This window comes from Leuresthes tenuis, unplaced genomic scaffold (genome assembly GCF_036924035.1).
Source record: "Leuresthes tenuis unplaced genomic scaffold, fLeuTen1.0.hap1 SCAF_23, whole genome shotgun sequence".
In the NCBI taxonomy this organism is placed as follows: domain Eukaryota; kingdom Metazoa; phylum Chordata; class Actinopteri; order Atheriniformes; family Atherinopsidae; genus Leuresthes; species Leuresthes tenuis.
The window spans coordinates 24101120-24116706 of NW_027325377.1; the positions used below are offsets into that span (position 1 = coordinate 24101120).

General features: G+C 44.5%; 1 protein-coding gene across 1 annotated transcript; it reads left to right on the top strand.

Annotated features, from left to right (window-relative positions):
- The first annotated feature begins 9857 nt into the window (after positions 1-9857).
- On the top strand, positions 9858-13814 carry pim3 (Pim-3 proto-oncogene, serine/threonine kinase). Its single transcript, XM_072377198.1, has 6 exons — positions 9858-10358; positions 10512-10621; positions 10754-10804; positions 10944-11307; positions 11877-12053; positions 12197-13814. Exons 1-6 carry the CDS (start codon positions 10271-10273, stop codon positions 12397-12399), a joined length of 993 nt encoding a protein of 330 aa, XP_072233299.1. The 5' UTR covers positions 9858-10270; the 3' UTR covers positions 12400-13814.
- Positions 13815-15587: the final 1773 nt, after the last annotated feature.

Genomic DNA, 15587 nt, shown 5'->3' on the forward strand with positions numbered 1-15587 from the left:
ACTAATTTGGAAGCCTAACAGCCTCATTTTAGTCCAAATGGATCTCTAACCTTTGTTCGATAATCATTCTCAAACAATTCTGGGATTTGCCATCAAACATTCCAGGTACATTATTTTCCGATCTATGAGGAGCACCAAACCTGGATAACTTAAATCAGGAAAACTGTGGACTCTGTGAGCTGAAAAGCTGCAGGTTGGTGCAGCCTGTGATTGTAAGAGCCTGCAAGATGATCTTTAAAGTCCAGATCCAGTGAACTAACACAGCAAACAATCAGACGTTTAGTTCCTCAGTTTATTTCTCAGGAAAGAAGGTAAAATATCTTCTAAATGTTGTACTTTACCAACTGTCCCTCTTCGAAAGAGTGAACAGAAAAGGTTGCACAGAAAGGAAAACACTTGAGGAAAGGAAGTGAAATGCAGAGCGAAGCAGGAGGAAATAAAAAAGGGACGAGGGCTTCTCCTCACAGGTGGTTCTTACTTCTGAAGAGGGGATCCCTCCTTTTGCTTTTGAGGATGAAAATTACTAACACCTTCGCCGTTGCCATGCCAACGGGCTCAATTCTCTCACTTTGCTCCCGGCAGCGAGTATTCCTGGCCGTAAGTACCCACAGTTCAAGGGGCCCTCTGTAATTACCCACAATCCATCTGCACTTCCATCTGAGAGATGAGAGACAGAGAGGCTCCAGCAGTTATTTGCATATTGTGCGTAGCGTTGGCACGTCACGTGCACTCAACACTCACTGTGGCAGACGGTCATTGAGAGTCATTATGAGACATTTCTTGTTACTTCACTCATTCTCCGTGTTTCCCTCCAGCAACTAGCTTTAAATATTTCATATCTTATATGATGATAAAGATGTTCTTTTTCCTGTCTTATCGACAGCACTCAAAGAAGCCCAGGAAAGAAACGGATGGAACAGGCTCCCTGCTACACTTGTCAATCAATATTTATACTTTGTGTACGTCTCTTTAATCGTCAAACGGAGCGGCTGTATTGTTCTCATCAATCACAGCCACATGCCTCCTATAATGCTGATCTTACTCACCAACACAAACGGTGTAGCGTGTGATTATTCAACATGTTATCTTCGACAGACAGAGCTTCTGTTGGAGAAGTTGTGATTACAACGCAAAAAGCAGAGGACTGGAGTCTTGTATTTCGAACTGCTGAGCGTGCAGAGCCTATTGACGTGTAATTAGTCGAGTCTTCGTTGAGAGGCATTCCATCGCTGACGCTTCGCGATTAATTCTCATTACCTCCCGATTTCCGTGTGTGGGGTTTGTGGGGGTGTTTACGTGGCGTTTGGCAGGGATAAGACAATGTGGAGAGTGACTTTTCAATGCAGGGGATCATTATGGTAATCGGTATCATTACAGAAGACCAAAAGACCCAAATGGAGAATTTCTGTTCCTCCTGAGATCTTCAGATGCTGTTCATTAATTTAAAGGGACAGTCTCCCAACGGGATCCCTCAGTGTTCAATCTGAACAGGATCCCTTTAAACAAATTATAACAGGCTTAGCATTTTAGCTTTAGCTTGAGCAAAGAGCTGGTCCAGTATTTCTTCCTCACATGCTATTTAAAATAAACTGGACACAATCCCTTCTTACACCCAATCTTTTAAATCCAAACAGGGCCAATTTGAGTTCAAAGACCTGATATCGTGGACTCTCCGTTCATGGTTCAGTTTGTCACTCCAGAGGCTGGCTGTTTATTGTTCTGGTGTCACAGGTGACGTGGTGATGGGGTCCGCAGCTGCTTTGCTTGCCATTGTCACTAAGTCGTAACATCAGGATTTATGGATTAGGGCCTCTGAGGGTTGAGTTTCTGCACAATGTGGCAGAGCTTAGCAGTGACATGTGGCTATTAGCCACGCTGTTTAATAAGTAATGATGTGACCGCCGCAAAGATGGAGAACGACACATAAACACATCACGAGCAGCATACCTGCACATAGAGATTGCATGAGCGGCTCATTTAAGTGTCGGAAGGCCTCACGCATGCGTCTCTTTTCCACGAAGACACATTTTCTTCTGTCTGCTGTGTGTTATTGTGAAAATTGTGCTTGTGTGTGTATTTGTGCGTGTGTGTGTGTAGGTTTGTGGGCGCAGACTGCTGACCAGGCAGTAATATGCCAGAGCTAAGGCCCTCAAAGACACACAGTCAGCACAATGCCTGTCACAGCAGCCAGCCAATCATGTCACTGCAAGCATGGGCCAAAGGGCAGGCAGGAACCAATTGTTGGGACAGGATCATGTGTGGCTCACATCAGCTGTGGCACACAACACCTGCAAAGAGCTCTTCTTCATGCTGATGGTTGCTGATACATATCTTACTTTTGAATAAAAATCTCTTATCTTTACCCAAAACGACACAAAACAGCCGGACTAAGACACTGAAGCATCCAGTGAGATCAGAGGCTGTCATCAGGTTGTAGAAATACAACAGTGATGAGTCATTTAGGTCATTTTCACGGCTCAAAGTCAGCAACAAACACATTTTAGAGACGCAAACACGTGTGTAAATGCTGGTTCAAACCTCTTGAGTCTTGAAGGCATCAGCAAAGAAAAATAAACTGATTATGTAACTTAAACTTCCAGAATTGTGTTTTAATTGTCCTCAGCAGCAGTGGACTGAAGTTTCTGATAAGTGTGAATTTCTAAGATAATCAGATTGGTATAATTTTTTTATTTCATTGATTTATTCTTCGTTTTTTTGGTTCTTTTTCAAATGGACCACAAAGGCCCGCTGACACAGCTTCTGAGTTGGCTGCAGCTGTCTTCCAGGCAGGTAAAATCGATCAATCTCTTCTATTTTTGAGCGATGGGCAATCTTGCAACCCCGAACGAAGCATCCTCAGTGAAAACAAACATCCAGAACCCTGGATTGTGCTCCCATTGACGCTGATCAGAGCCAGAGCCGATAAATACCTGCTAATGAAGGCAGATTCAACACTTTCCCACTGCACTGAAAAGCCAGACGTCAGCTGTTTTTCGCAGGTATTTAAAGCAAACGATGATCTTTTCGATCTGCTGCCTGAACTTAACCAAGAAGGCATAAAAGAAGAAGTAGAATAAATAGATAACTACGCTTTCACACTGCAGTGAAGCTGTCCTAACAAAAGTTCTGTTAATTGGATCCTCTGTTTTTACCTTCACGGTCAACTGCAGGCTTGCTTGTCAGTTTGAGACATTGGACAAACTTCTCTTTTAGACTTTATCAAATACAGAAATATCAAGGGCATCGACCTGATATTTAACTGCATTGTTTCTGCATGTCTAATAAGCATAAAAAGCCTTTATCTGTCTCTAGCCAGAGGTCCTCTCCTGGCATTAATTCAACCCCTGCAAACTAATTTCTGTTCACCAAAATCACACATTTTAATAAAAATAACACTGTCTCACTTACTTACATCCTTCCTAACTCCACACTTTACCTTATTTAGGATGTGCAGATCTTCTCTATAGCGTCATTTGACCGAAGCACTTCTGAAACACTGTCAAGCATTAGCCTAAATCTGATAAACAGCTAATAATGCATTGTTAATGATAGATAAAACGTGGTCCAGATGTCTTTCTCTGACGAATCCCATCATGCAAGTTCACAGGACTGAAGCCTTCACTGTCTGAGGTTTTGTTTTTAAGATTTCCTCAGCGTAGAAAACGTTCTGCTGGCGTCTTAACTGCTTATTTCCTCACATAATATGTGTTTTACCATATTGAAAGTATCCTACGGACAGAAAAAACAAAAAAAAAGTCTTGAAAGTTTGTAAAAGCATAGCTGAATTCCACTCAGGTGAATCACTTGCTTGTGTGTTTAGAAAATACGGGACTCAGTTAGAGCTCGGTGAACCATCTTGGGCCTCGCTGCCTGCCTCGACTGGGGGTTATGGGCTGGGAGGATTTAAGGCTTTGGTCACAGTATCCTCTTAAGACAGGAATGGGCAGTTAAATGGATCAAGTCACTGACAGGAAGTGGAGTACTTAAGCTAGAAACTTTCAGATATACAGTGCGAGGATGGTGTATGCAGCAGCTCTGTTTCTAAGGATTATCCACCAATGCGGCTGCTTAAAGGACAGACTTCTAAAACAGTTTGAGGAGTAGACTTTGAATGTGTTCATTGACCATTAAATAACAATCCCTTAAGAAGGATATGAGGTGAAATGTAAACCATTCATGTCAGCTGAAATGTTGCTTTGATAGCTAAAATTGTATCCACATGGTTGCCTGAGGAGACCAATAAGAGGGAGAGCAGTGAAAACAAAGCACCTGTTTTGAATTTTCTATCAAAACTGTGCTAATCTTTCCTACTGTTAAAAGTTTTACTGCCTCAGCAGTGAGCTGGGCAGCGTAGCAGCCTTTTTACGTGTCGCGCCCATACGCAAAACTTGAACCAACGCAGTAAAAACTTGCACCTATTCAAAATGATCAAATGGGATTTGTTTTTATGAAATCTCCAACTCAAGCCCTGCGGCCTGTTCTGTCCCGTCCTGCAGCATTTATGGGAACACACACACACAAACACTCACAAAACAGAGCTCAGACATGACTATTGTGGCTAATGTTTATGAAGAATGGCATCAGTTGGAAAAGAAAGCTCGTACACTTTGATTTGCTGGACGCTGCAGTCGGCTGCCGTAGTTACATCGAGGGCATCAGTGAGCGAGTGAGTGTAAAAGAAAGCTAGAATAATGTGTTAGCCAGGTATGTTGATCCCAAAGCCAGAGTTTTTAATATCAGGAAGGTGAGAGTCTTTTAACATGTCTGCATAAGAGTAAAAACCTCCACCAGAGAAGGTTATTTTCGAAGTTTCTGATATGAAAAAGCTGTGGAAACGGCCACTAATACGTGACTAATGCTTTTCTTGATTTTAATCTGTATGAGTGACACAGATTCTCAGCTGAGGGGGTATTTAACACCGGTTAATTCAAAATGAATTTGTAGGCATGTCCGATCCTGTTGAGCTGTACGTTAATAACGTCACTGAGCAAAGGAATATACAGTAATACAAGTTTAAACCTACATGTAATTAGATGCTGAGAAAATATAAGAATATGTTTGATTCCAATGTGCTACCAGGTCAGTTTTGGGGCATTGCAAAGTTTATTTGGTATTTATATCAGAATATATTAAGTTAAACTCACTTTAGTATGCTGATTTCTGCATAATTTACCTTCTGGGACAGTGTCTAATGTACCAGAAGCACTTCTTGAGTAACATGCATATTTATCTAGTTTAATATCGATGTCAGACTCGAAATAAACTGAATAATCTCCACAGCACCTCAAAATGACTCGTTCCTCACCACAAAAGTGTGAGGCACCTGAACAAATGATGCACACCTTTTCTGGAGATGATCTCTAAGTTGTTCTGCAGGTTAAAAACCCTGCAGGGACATATAGCAAGAACCTGGTTATGTATACTGAAAAAAACATTAATGTAACATGAGGGAAAGCAGCCATGCAAGAGAAAGTTTAGCAATGAAAAGCATGGGTCCACAGAGGGGTTTTGATGCTGAAGAGAGAGAAAATGTAAATGCACATGCACATGAAAGGCCGTAGTCGTATAATTATGAGCCTGATGGGCATCAAAAAGCCCTGAAATAGGGACGTGGGGAGAATATCAGCCATCAGAGAAAGATGTTTTGTGGCGTTGATGAGAACCAGTGGAGAGCTTCCAGCTAGCTGTGAGTTAGCAACGTTAGCTAACAATTACGAACACAATTTTCACTTAGCTAGCACGTAGCAACTTTAAATTTTGCTTTCAAATCTTAGAGAATTAATCAACTAGAGGTAAAAAGACACAGCCTTGGCTGCAAAGTCGCATTCAGGTGTTACAGTTTCTTTCTGTTTTCCACGTCAGAAAACACAAAGATCTAAAATCGCTTCATAGCACAGTCCTCTTATCATTTGAAACCTTTCTTTCTTAAAATAGAGTCAGAAAAAAGAACAGCTCAGTGATAAGAAATGTGAACATGAGAGTGAAAACGTCCTGCTGCCTTGCATTGACTTCCAAGCTGGAAAATTCACACACGCACCTACAAACGCATCCAAGCATGACCCTGAGTGTGTACAGGGCAGTTTATGAGGAGAGGCATGAGTATTAGCAGGTAACAAAGAGCAAGAAAGTGAAGGTGTAAGGGAAGGCGAAGGAGCTAATGGACAGTTATGCAATGTGGCTGCCAGATTAGTGGAAAGACTAGAGACCTGACATTGTTACATAATCTTGAGTCCAGACAGTAATCCATAGAGTAACCTGGCTGGCATGCTGCACACATAACTAGGTAATGTAACCTGTGAGGTAAACGGGGGGGGGGGCTGGGGTCTGTGTCTTTGGGAAATATAGGAAAACGTCTGTTCTCAGTGCATTACGTTCAGTGTTTTACCTTTTCAAGGCACATGAGTGGAAAAGAAATGACTCCATGTGACTGCAGCTGTGACCAAATAGATAGAGATCTCACCAGTAAGTATAGAAGCTAATATATCACAGTTTACTGCAAAATGTTCCTGTTTCTTTTGGAGCCTTTTAAATCATACCAGTCTCTTGTTTTTTAGTGCCTCAAATTGTTAACTGAGCCTTCAGTATTCATTCGGGTTTTGTATGATAGTCTTCGAGATGGAACAAGGATTCTTCTGTGAGGCAATCCACCTCTACATGAGGACATTGCCGCAGTAGGAATGATTGCAGAGAACATGAGACGAGTTTATCCCACACACGAGTTTAGGAATCCAACCGCAGCATGAGGCTCGACAAATTCAATCCCTCAGATTTCCCTGGCAGAGAGCACCAGCTCAACCAAGCTAGATCGATTTCAATCGGCGGCTTACCAAAATGATGTGCCTGCCACCGGGCTAAAAATACCCCCAGCTGACCCCACGGCTCTGATGTGGCCACATACACTATGGTGAGCCTGGTTTAACGTGTCCCCAGTGAAACCCATCAAATTACAGATGCAAATGCAGGCGGACCTCTTATCAAAACTATTTCCGCTCGCTGACACAGTTTACTGAAGGAGTAATTAGAGCAAAGGAAAATGGGAGGCATCCCAGGCGCGTCAAGAAAGAGCAAGGGACGGCAGAAAAGAGGGTGGGGGGGCAGCGAAACAGGAGCATCATCAGGCCACAAGCCATTTCTCCTGTGCACTCACTGCTCCCTCCCTTTGCTCCACAAGCGCACATCGAATGATTGGAGAACATAAAAGTCCTGATGATGATTTCCCGTGAGAGATGAGAACAACTGCATACCACACGTTCATATCCAGCAACAGCAAAACAGCTGTCCGTGCTTCTGCTGTCAGCACGCCTGGGTTGGCCTGCTGCCCGACTGGCCCCTCGAGCAGCTCACAACACCAAGAGAGGGAACTAATGATTACTCTCCTGAATGCGTCCTATGAACCCTGTTCAGGGCAAAGCCAGGTTTTATCTGCGCATAATACTTAAGATAATAGGATTGGGAGATCCATACAGTACATTTAATGCATTTGGCTATTTGGCATGTGGGGGGGGGGGCTTGTGAGGTGAAGAGATTAGACAATAAACTCGTCAAATATAAAAGCCTCTTCCACCATTTGTCTCCTTGTAAGCCTTGGTTCAACCCATCAACCAGCACTAATATGCTCCAATTAGTCATGGTAAGAACAGCACAGATTTGTAGAGCTGCGTCTCGTTAAAGTGGAGGACTTTTTTTCTTTTTTAGTGTAATATCTAAAGTCACTAAAGGCAGCTCATACCACGTGCAGGTCAACAATCTGTCACAAGGTTCATCTTTGATACCGTTCCAGCTGGTGCACCTTCATCCTATCCATTCCAAGTCTATTTGCATACTTGCATGGAGTGCGCGCTGGGGGAAGAATTATTTTGGTACACCTGTTGCTGCCGCTTACGATGGAAAATGCAAACTATTTTTCATGCGCTTCCTCGTGATCCTGACAGCTCTGGGTGTAGTTTCAACGTGGATTCACACTTCATACGGAACCACAATAGATGTAAAAACTCGGATGAATTCAAGTTCAAGTACGTCTGTGGGGAAAGAGTTGCGAGCTTCACGCGCACATGTCACTTTGGAGAGAAAGATCAATTAAAAGGAGTCTTACTTTTAACAACCGCATGTGTCAGAGCAACAGAAGTTGTTATATGTCCCAAACCACAGGACGATCCTGCTGGGAAGGAAGGGGGTGTTTCTGCAGGCTGTTGCTGACAGCAGCGCACGTTTCTATGCATTTTCTTTGAAGCATAATCCACTAAACCTTTGAACTCTTGTATGCAAATGCTCCATCAGATAAAAGCAAACCAGCCCTTGAGGTTCTTCCAAACACCCTCACACAATCTGCATGTATGTATTAGCACATCTCTTAAAATGCAAATACGTGAAATATCTACAGTTACGTGGTAACTGATCACTTTTTTTTTAGTGAATCCCAAAGTTTGGCTGCAGCCTTCAAACCTGCTGCAAATAAAAACACAGCTGCGCGGTTAAAGCACGGAAATCTTTACGTGGAGAAGGTGTGCGTATCATATGTTAAAAGCAGAGGATCACAGCACATTAGCCCACAGGCTGTTACTCTCTTCTCTCAGCATGCGCGTGCATTTACATAACTTTGCAGCTCTATGGAGAGATAACATTCCCTGGAACTCTCTGATGCTTCTGTTTGGTTAGCGACTACACGCACACATACGCTCCCATACTCAGAGGGTATCAGTGGTAGCTCTTGATAAAAAGTGGAAAGTTTTCTGAGAGACAAGGTCACGTTAGATGTTGAACAGTGAAGCTGGAAAGTTTACCTGCTGAAATGGAGCAGCTGGCTCCTCACACTTTCTGATTATGTTTCCATGTGCTGTTATCGTGGTACTACAGTGTTTTGTTTACACATTCGTCACAGTGCGTGTCATTAAGTTCTCCTGTTTCATTCTCTAAATGCTGCCTGTGTGCAGCGGAGCTCCATTTAAGTATCATCATTAAATTTGGTGACAAATACCCAAACAGTTACATCTATTGTGGTCTCTAATATGGGTGCTAACGTTTTGGGAGAAGCTAAATTCAGACTTTTTGTTGTTTTCATAGTTATTTGTGGGTTGTTTTTTGCATTATACACTCTGAATATCCTTGTTAAGCTTTATTTTCTGCTCACATTTGTTATTATTGCTGCTAATCTTTGTATAAACTACCTTGAAAAGCATTTTCCTTGATTAAAACAGTCATAAATCAATCGTAATAATTAAATGCATATGCTCATTGCTGAAATGGATTAATGATCTTGTGTCTCGACTGTCAACAGTTGATCTTGGAGTGTGAGGCATGTTTCAGGGTTGTAAAAAAGCGGTAAACAAACAACGGCGAGTGAGTTTAAGTAGTACTCGCTGCATAACCTGAGAGAGATAATCAGTAGCTGACAAATGACACTTTAATCTGGACTTTCACTCTCCAAGCATAGTTTCTATGTGGATATCGCTGCAGAGAGAGGGGGAGGGCAAAATTACCGCCACGTGCGCTCAAACGCCTGCTCTATTATGAATACCTCTTCCTGATTGGTCCAGACGCGGAACACGGGTATTTTTAGACGGCTTCTCATTGGCTGTCGCCTTCGAGTCGATAGTGAACGCAGCTCAAAGCTTCCAGACAAGAGATTCTTGGGCGTCTCATACTATGAGAAAGTAGTGCTCCGTCATTTCATTTTATTTCGACGGATTTTTCGACTAATAGTTTAATTTGACTACAGTGTGTGGATATTGGAGGTATTATACTTAGGATTCGGTAGCAATTCGCTGTGTTACGGTGGAGTTGTGGGATAGTGTCGATTTGTGTTGGTGGCGGAGGGATACCGACATCCAAGTTACGCGTCAAAATATTGGCTTGGGCAGACCGCGCCAAAGCTCAGACAGCGGCCACTCTTCGGGATAATAACAAACCACCGTGGCCCTTTAAACGCGCGCTGCTGCACGGTCGCTTTACGCATCGCAGTGTTTGGCTTTTTCTCTCATTTAAGAGGACTGATTTTGTCTTTGTCGGAAATACTTGCGCCGAGACACAGGAGTCAGATTTGATGCCGGTTTTCGGGAAGCGGTGTGCGGCTTCTCAGTCGTGACACGACTCTGACGGGCGCGGTGCGGCGGAGTTGGCGCACTGCTGGACTGGATATAATATTCCCCTGCAGCCACGGTCCGCACCACCGCTGAAACAGCGACTGAACTCACGGCTCGTCTTATTGCATCGCTGTTTCTGTGACTCTCTACCGTTGGATACGAACAGTTTACACCGGCTTTTCAGCTCGAATATGTTGCTGTCAAAGTTTGGCTCTTTTTCGCACATTTGCAATCCTTCAAGTATGGACCATCTACCCGTGAAGATACAGCTCCCACCGGGTAGGTTTACCGCCCAAATGTTGGATTATTTTCAGATAATAACAAAGAAATGTGGAGACACATTCTTGCGTCTTCTGATTAGTTTGCGTAACCCGCTGCGGTTGCGGCTCTTGGAGCAGAAAATAATCTATATTTTTTTGGTTTTATTTGCAGTCAAAGTGGAGAAGGAGCCCTTTGAAAAGGTTTACCAAGTGGGGTCGGTGCTGGGCAGCGGAGGATTTGGGACGGTGTACGCCGGCAGCCGGATCTCTGATGGCGCACCGGTAAGGACGCGCACGGGCACCGCGGTTAATGTTTTGATCCTCCATGTGGCGCCATCAAAGCGCCACCAGGTCTGACGGTGCGGTGTCTCCGCCACATTTCCTCACCGTGTCTTATTTCTGGTGTTTTTACAGGTTGCCGTGAAGCACGTTGCGAAGGAAAGGGTGACGGAGTGGGGCTCAATTGTAAGTATTTCTAAATTGTGCGTGTGTGTGGTTTGTTTTGGTGTCACCCCCCTCCCCCCCACCGTTGCTGGGTGGGGGTTTTGTGTTGTTATGCGTGCATTATCCTAATAGCTCTTAAAAATCCCCGCTTTTTACGCAGAATGGAGCCATGGTGCCGTTGGAGATCCTGCTGCTGAAGAAGGTCAGCTCGTCTTTTCGCGGAGTTATCAAATTGCTGGACTTTTACGAGCGCGCGGACGGCTGGCTGATCGTCATGGAGAGGCCGGAGCTCGTCAAGGACCTTTTCGACTTTATCACCGAGAAGGGCGCCCTGGACGAGGACACGGCTCGGGGCTTTTTCCGCCAGGTTCTGGAGGCGGTCCGGCACTGCTACAGCTGCGGTGTCGTGCACAGGGACATCAAAGATGAAAACCTGCTCGTGGATCTACGCACGGGGGAGCTTAAGCTTATTGATTTTGGCTCAGGGGCGATTCTCAAGGACACGGTCTACACTGATTTCGATGGTAAGCAGCCGCTCTCTTCACTCCCATCAGTTGTTGTTATGATATGTGACGGCGCTCGCGCTGTGATGCGTTCAAATGTACCGTGTGCGCTCCTCTGTGTTTGCCCTTGATGCTAAATTCAGACATGGAGGCGTTCACGAGGCTGTGACGCAGCGCTCTGTTTTTGGTCGAGGGTTTTCCTGGCCAAGAGGCTCGCGCTTGTGATCATTAAGGATGAAAATCTCTCGGTACAGGCGTGAGTCACGTTCATCAGCCCCCGTGACGCATCTTATGATCTTATTTTTTATCGCGTTTCCGGTCATTATTTTTGAGTCACGGCGCGGAAATGTTGTGGATGCCACGTAACATCTGTTTGTTGTGAAACCGGAGTCGGAGGTTCACGTGATGGGCTCGCATTGCCTGGTGTTCCTCCTCCCAGCGGGGAGGAGGGGGGGTGGAGATGCAGGCAGGTCACCCTGTTGGTGTGATGTGGCTTTGGGGGAGATGGGCAGCGTTTCCTCTGTGACTCAGCTGATTCAGATGTGTTGTTGTCACACTCCTCACTCACCTTCCTGTGTCTCTTCCAACAGGTACCAGAGTGTACAGCCCGCCTGAGTGGATCCGCTTCCATAGATACCACGGCCGCTCGGCGACGGTGTGGTCACTAGGCGTGCTGCTGTACGACATGGTGTGTGGAGACATCCCCTTTGAGCAGGATGAGGAGATCCTCAGAGGAAGACTGTACTTCAGGAGGAGGATCTCAGCTGGTGAGTGTTGCCCTCTAGCCTCAGTTATCGGTACAGCCCAAAATCCACCGATTTTTGACCACACTGTGACTCATTTTGCATGTAAAAAAAGGCCTGATGATGCATCAACCACGTCTGAAACTGAGCTTCTTCTCCTCACACAGAGTGCCAGCAGCTGATCAAATGGTGCCTGGCCCTGCGGCCCTCAGACCGCCCCACCCTCGAGCAGATTTGCGACCACCCCTGGATGCGGGTGACAGCAGAATCGCCCAAGTCACCAGAGGAGCCTGTTGCCGGGGACATCCGCCTCAGGACCATCGACACAGACTCATCGTCAAGCACAAGCTCGAGCAAGGAGAGCCTCTGAGTGTGGCTGTGTTGGACTGAAAAGACTTTCTGAGGAAAGAAGAGTGTGGGGGGGGGGTGAATGGACTGAAGGCCAGCAGCTTGTAGCCCGCCATCGGCTGGGTGCTCGACTCAGCTGGCCCAGCAAGAAAAATATACTTTAATTTCCCCTTTTGTTGGGAATTTCTAATTTATTACAGTTTGTTCTTCTTTATCTTATTTTCCCCATCCCCCTCTTTTGTTTTTTTCTTTTTCATTCGAGTCGATTATACTTGTTTCCTGATGGGGAACGCTTTGCTGTTGGGGCGGTCTTACCAGTGCTATTTATCCCCCCCCCCCCCTTCCCTTTTAAACTTTACTTTTGTTACTAGGCTGGTATAAACAGCTGGCAAGGCCCTCCCATTCAGACATGGCTGCTCTCATAGAGCTCGGAGAAGACTTTTTAATTTAAAGTGTTTTAAATTTGATTTTGGAGTGCCTTTTTTTGGAAAGCTGCTTTTCTTGGGGGGGGGTTCGTCAACAGGTCTTGTTTTTGAGGGTTAAGTTGTCTGTGCTGTGATGGAGGGAGCATCAATGCTTTTTATTTTTTATTCCCCTCCTTCCTCCTCCTCCCATCACTGTCAGCCAACTGTCCCCAGGCCAAGAGGTTAAGTCAGAATTAGGTGGGAGAGAACGAGATGTGTGTGAGAGGGGGGGGGCTTTTCCTTTTCCTTTTCCTTACGATGGAATACTTGAAACACGCTCGACTCAGCTCCGTGTCGCTCTCTTTAACGCTGCTCATTCACTCTATAGCCTGAACAGGTGTTTGGAAACTGGATCCTGTCTTTTCTGAATGTCTGCAAATGTCAACAAACACGTGTACACCCCCCCCCCCCCCCCCCCCCTCCCTCCCCCATCTTTGCCTCCCTCTCATGCCTGTCGCGGGGCGTTTGGCCCCCTTGACCTGTCGCTTCTCTCTGCCTCCCACCGTCTCACTGCTTGACACTACATGGCCCCCGCCCCTGGCCTCTCTCAGGGTTCGGGGTGTGAAATGCACAATCAATGCAATATTCATGGACGCATTTTTAGTTTTTTTTTAGTTTTTTCCTCCCCCTCTTTTTTGTGGATTAAACAGAATATTGTACAGTGTGTAATTCTTTTTCATCTTTTTGTGTGTACACCCCCCCATTTGCATTTAATTTATTCGTAAACATGTAGACATTCCACACTCTGTGGTTATTTATTTATTTATTGTCTATGCTTAAATTCTCCCCTGAAAATTTGCATATCCTACTTGGCCTTTGGTTTGCATTCCTATAACTTATTTTTACATTTCGACCTTTTTTTTTTTTTTTTTTAGATGTGGAGGATGCACTGAAGCAGTTGTCGATGTAAAGCAGAATAAAACGTTTACTTAAATTTGAAAAGAGCATTTGAATGTTATTTAACTACTTCGAAAAACGTCTGTTGATAATGTTGAACGATTACGTATCCGAGTAATCCATCTGGTTTGTGTTCTGTCGAGATTAATTTGAGTTCTATGGGAAGCTAAACTAGAGGTGGAACAGTTTTCATGGTTGTCACATAGCCACATAATGGAGACCTTTCAGTTCAGCTGTGTGACTTGTGGCTGTGAAGGATGGATATTGCTATTTTTTGATACAGAAGTTTCAATTAAACACCCATTTTTATGTACAGAAATAAGTCTGGTGTCTTGATCATTTCTAACCTTTACATTTCCAACTGAAACAAACCCATCGACATCATTGTATGTCACAGAGATGCTTCTAAAATGTCCACTTTAAAGAAACCTTACTGCTTCACAGCAGTCCACCAGGGCAGCAGGATGGGGCTAATAATCCACATCCAGCATAGCAAGTGCTTCATTTCCACTCCCTATAGCGGCAACGAGACTCCAACATGTGTCATGACTGTCGATGTGGCTGAAGACAAACATCACAGGAGCCATTAACAGGATGACAACCAGGAGGGCTAATAAGAGCCACGTGGAGGAGAAATCAGGATGCATAACAGCGGAAAATAAAAATATATAACTAATTGCTTTTCCATATTAAGCCTCCTGCTTGCCTATCTGCTGCATAAAACATAAATCATTACTGGCCTCAGGAAGGCCATCAGTGACAAGCTGGTGTTTTGTGTGTGTGAAGCGTTTCCAGGAAGCAGGATGAGTGCTGGGTCTTTTATCTAAGGAGGTGCTGCCCCCTCTGGTGAGTTGGTGCATCAGGTTTTTACCTGATATCTTACACAGCAGCACGTCTTCAAGCTTTCTGCACATATTGTTGTCAACCAAAATAATCTGCAGCCTGTGGTGTGAATTATTGAAAATAAGAAGAGCGGCAGTACTGAGGAAAGCCTTGAATCACTCCTCGTTTCATTATATATTGACAGGAAAATGGGAAATAGATGCTTAAATTAGTAAAAAACTAAATTTATTTCCCTTTAAAGTGAATATCTGGTCTGAGCTCCTTTATCCTCCAACACAGCCTGAACCCTCTGAGACCAGCTTTCTGTCATTTCTTTAAGGAGTCTTCAGGAATAGTTCTCCAGGCTTCTTGAAGGACATCCCAAAGCTCTTCTTTGGATGTGGGCTGCCTTTTGTTCCGTTCTCTGTCAGATGATCCCACACTGCTTCAATAATGTTGAGGTCCGGGCTCTGGGGAGGATTCATCCCTCCATAAGACCTGTTGCCACTGATTTTCAGTCCACTTCTTGTGTCATTTGGCACAGCTCAGCCTTTTCTCCCTGTTTCCCTTCCTTAAGAACGGCTTCTTGACAGCCACCCTTCCATGGAGACCATTTCTGATGAGGCTTGGGCCAACAGTAGATGGATCAGCTGAAGGTCCAGATGCATCTCTCAGGTCCTGTCAGGTCACAGCTGGATTTTTTCCTCTTTCTTAAGGACATCACTTTCAGATCCTGTTCATCTGCTGGAGATAGTTTTTTAGGCCTGACACTTCTTCTTTTGTCCTCCACTTGTCCAGTTTCCTCAAATGTTTTAAGGACACACTGCACACCATGCTGAGATATGCCAAGTTTTCAGCTAATAGCTCTTTGGGAATCACCTTGTTGCTGCAGAAATCCTATTTTCTGTCTGTCAAACTGTGTTTTCTTTGCTGTTTTTCATAGATGCAGCTAAAGAAATGGGAACAAATTATGTGTCTTTGTGACAGGCTGCTGGTAACAAAGTGCCTAAAGATCCCGTTTTGTTTC

Coding starts and splice junctions, on each gene's coding strand:
- pim3 (XM_072377198.1), top strand. CDS start 10,271: ATGTTGCTGTCAAAGTTTGGCTCTTTTTCGCACATTTGCAATCCTTCA. Junction 10,622..10,753: donor GGATCTCTGATGGCGCACCG/GTAAGGACGCGC, acceptor GTGTTTTTACAG/GTTGCCGTGAAGCACGTTGC. Junction 12,054..12,196: donor CAGGAGGAGGATCTCAGCTG/GTGAGTGTTGCC, acceptor CTCCTCACACAG/AGTGCCAGCAGCTGATCAAA.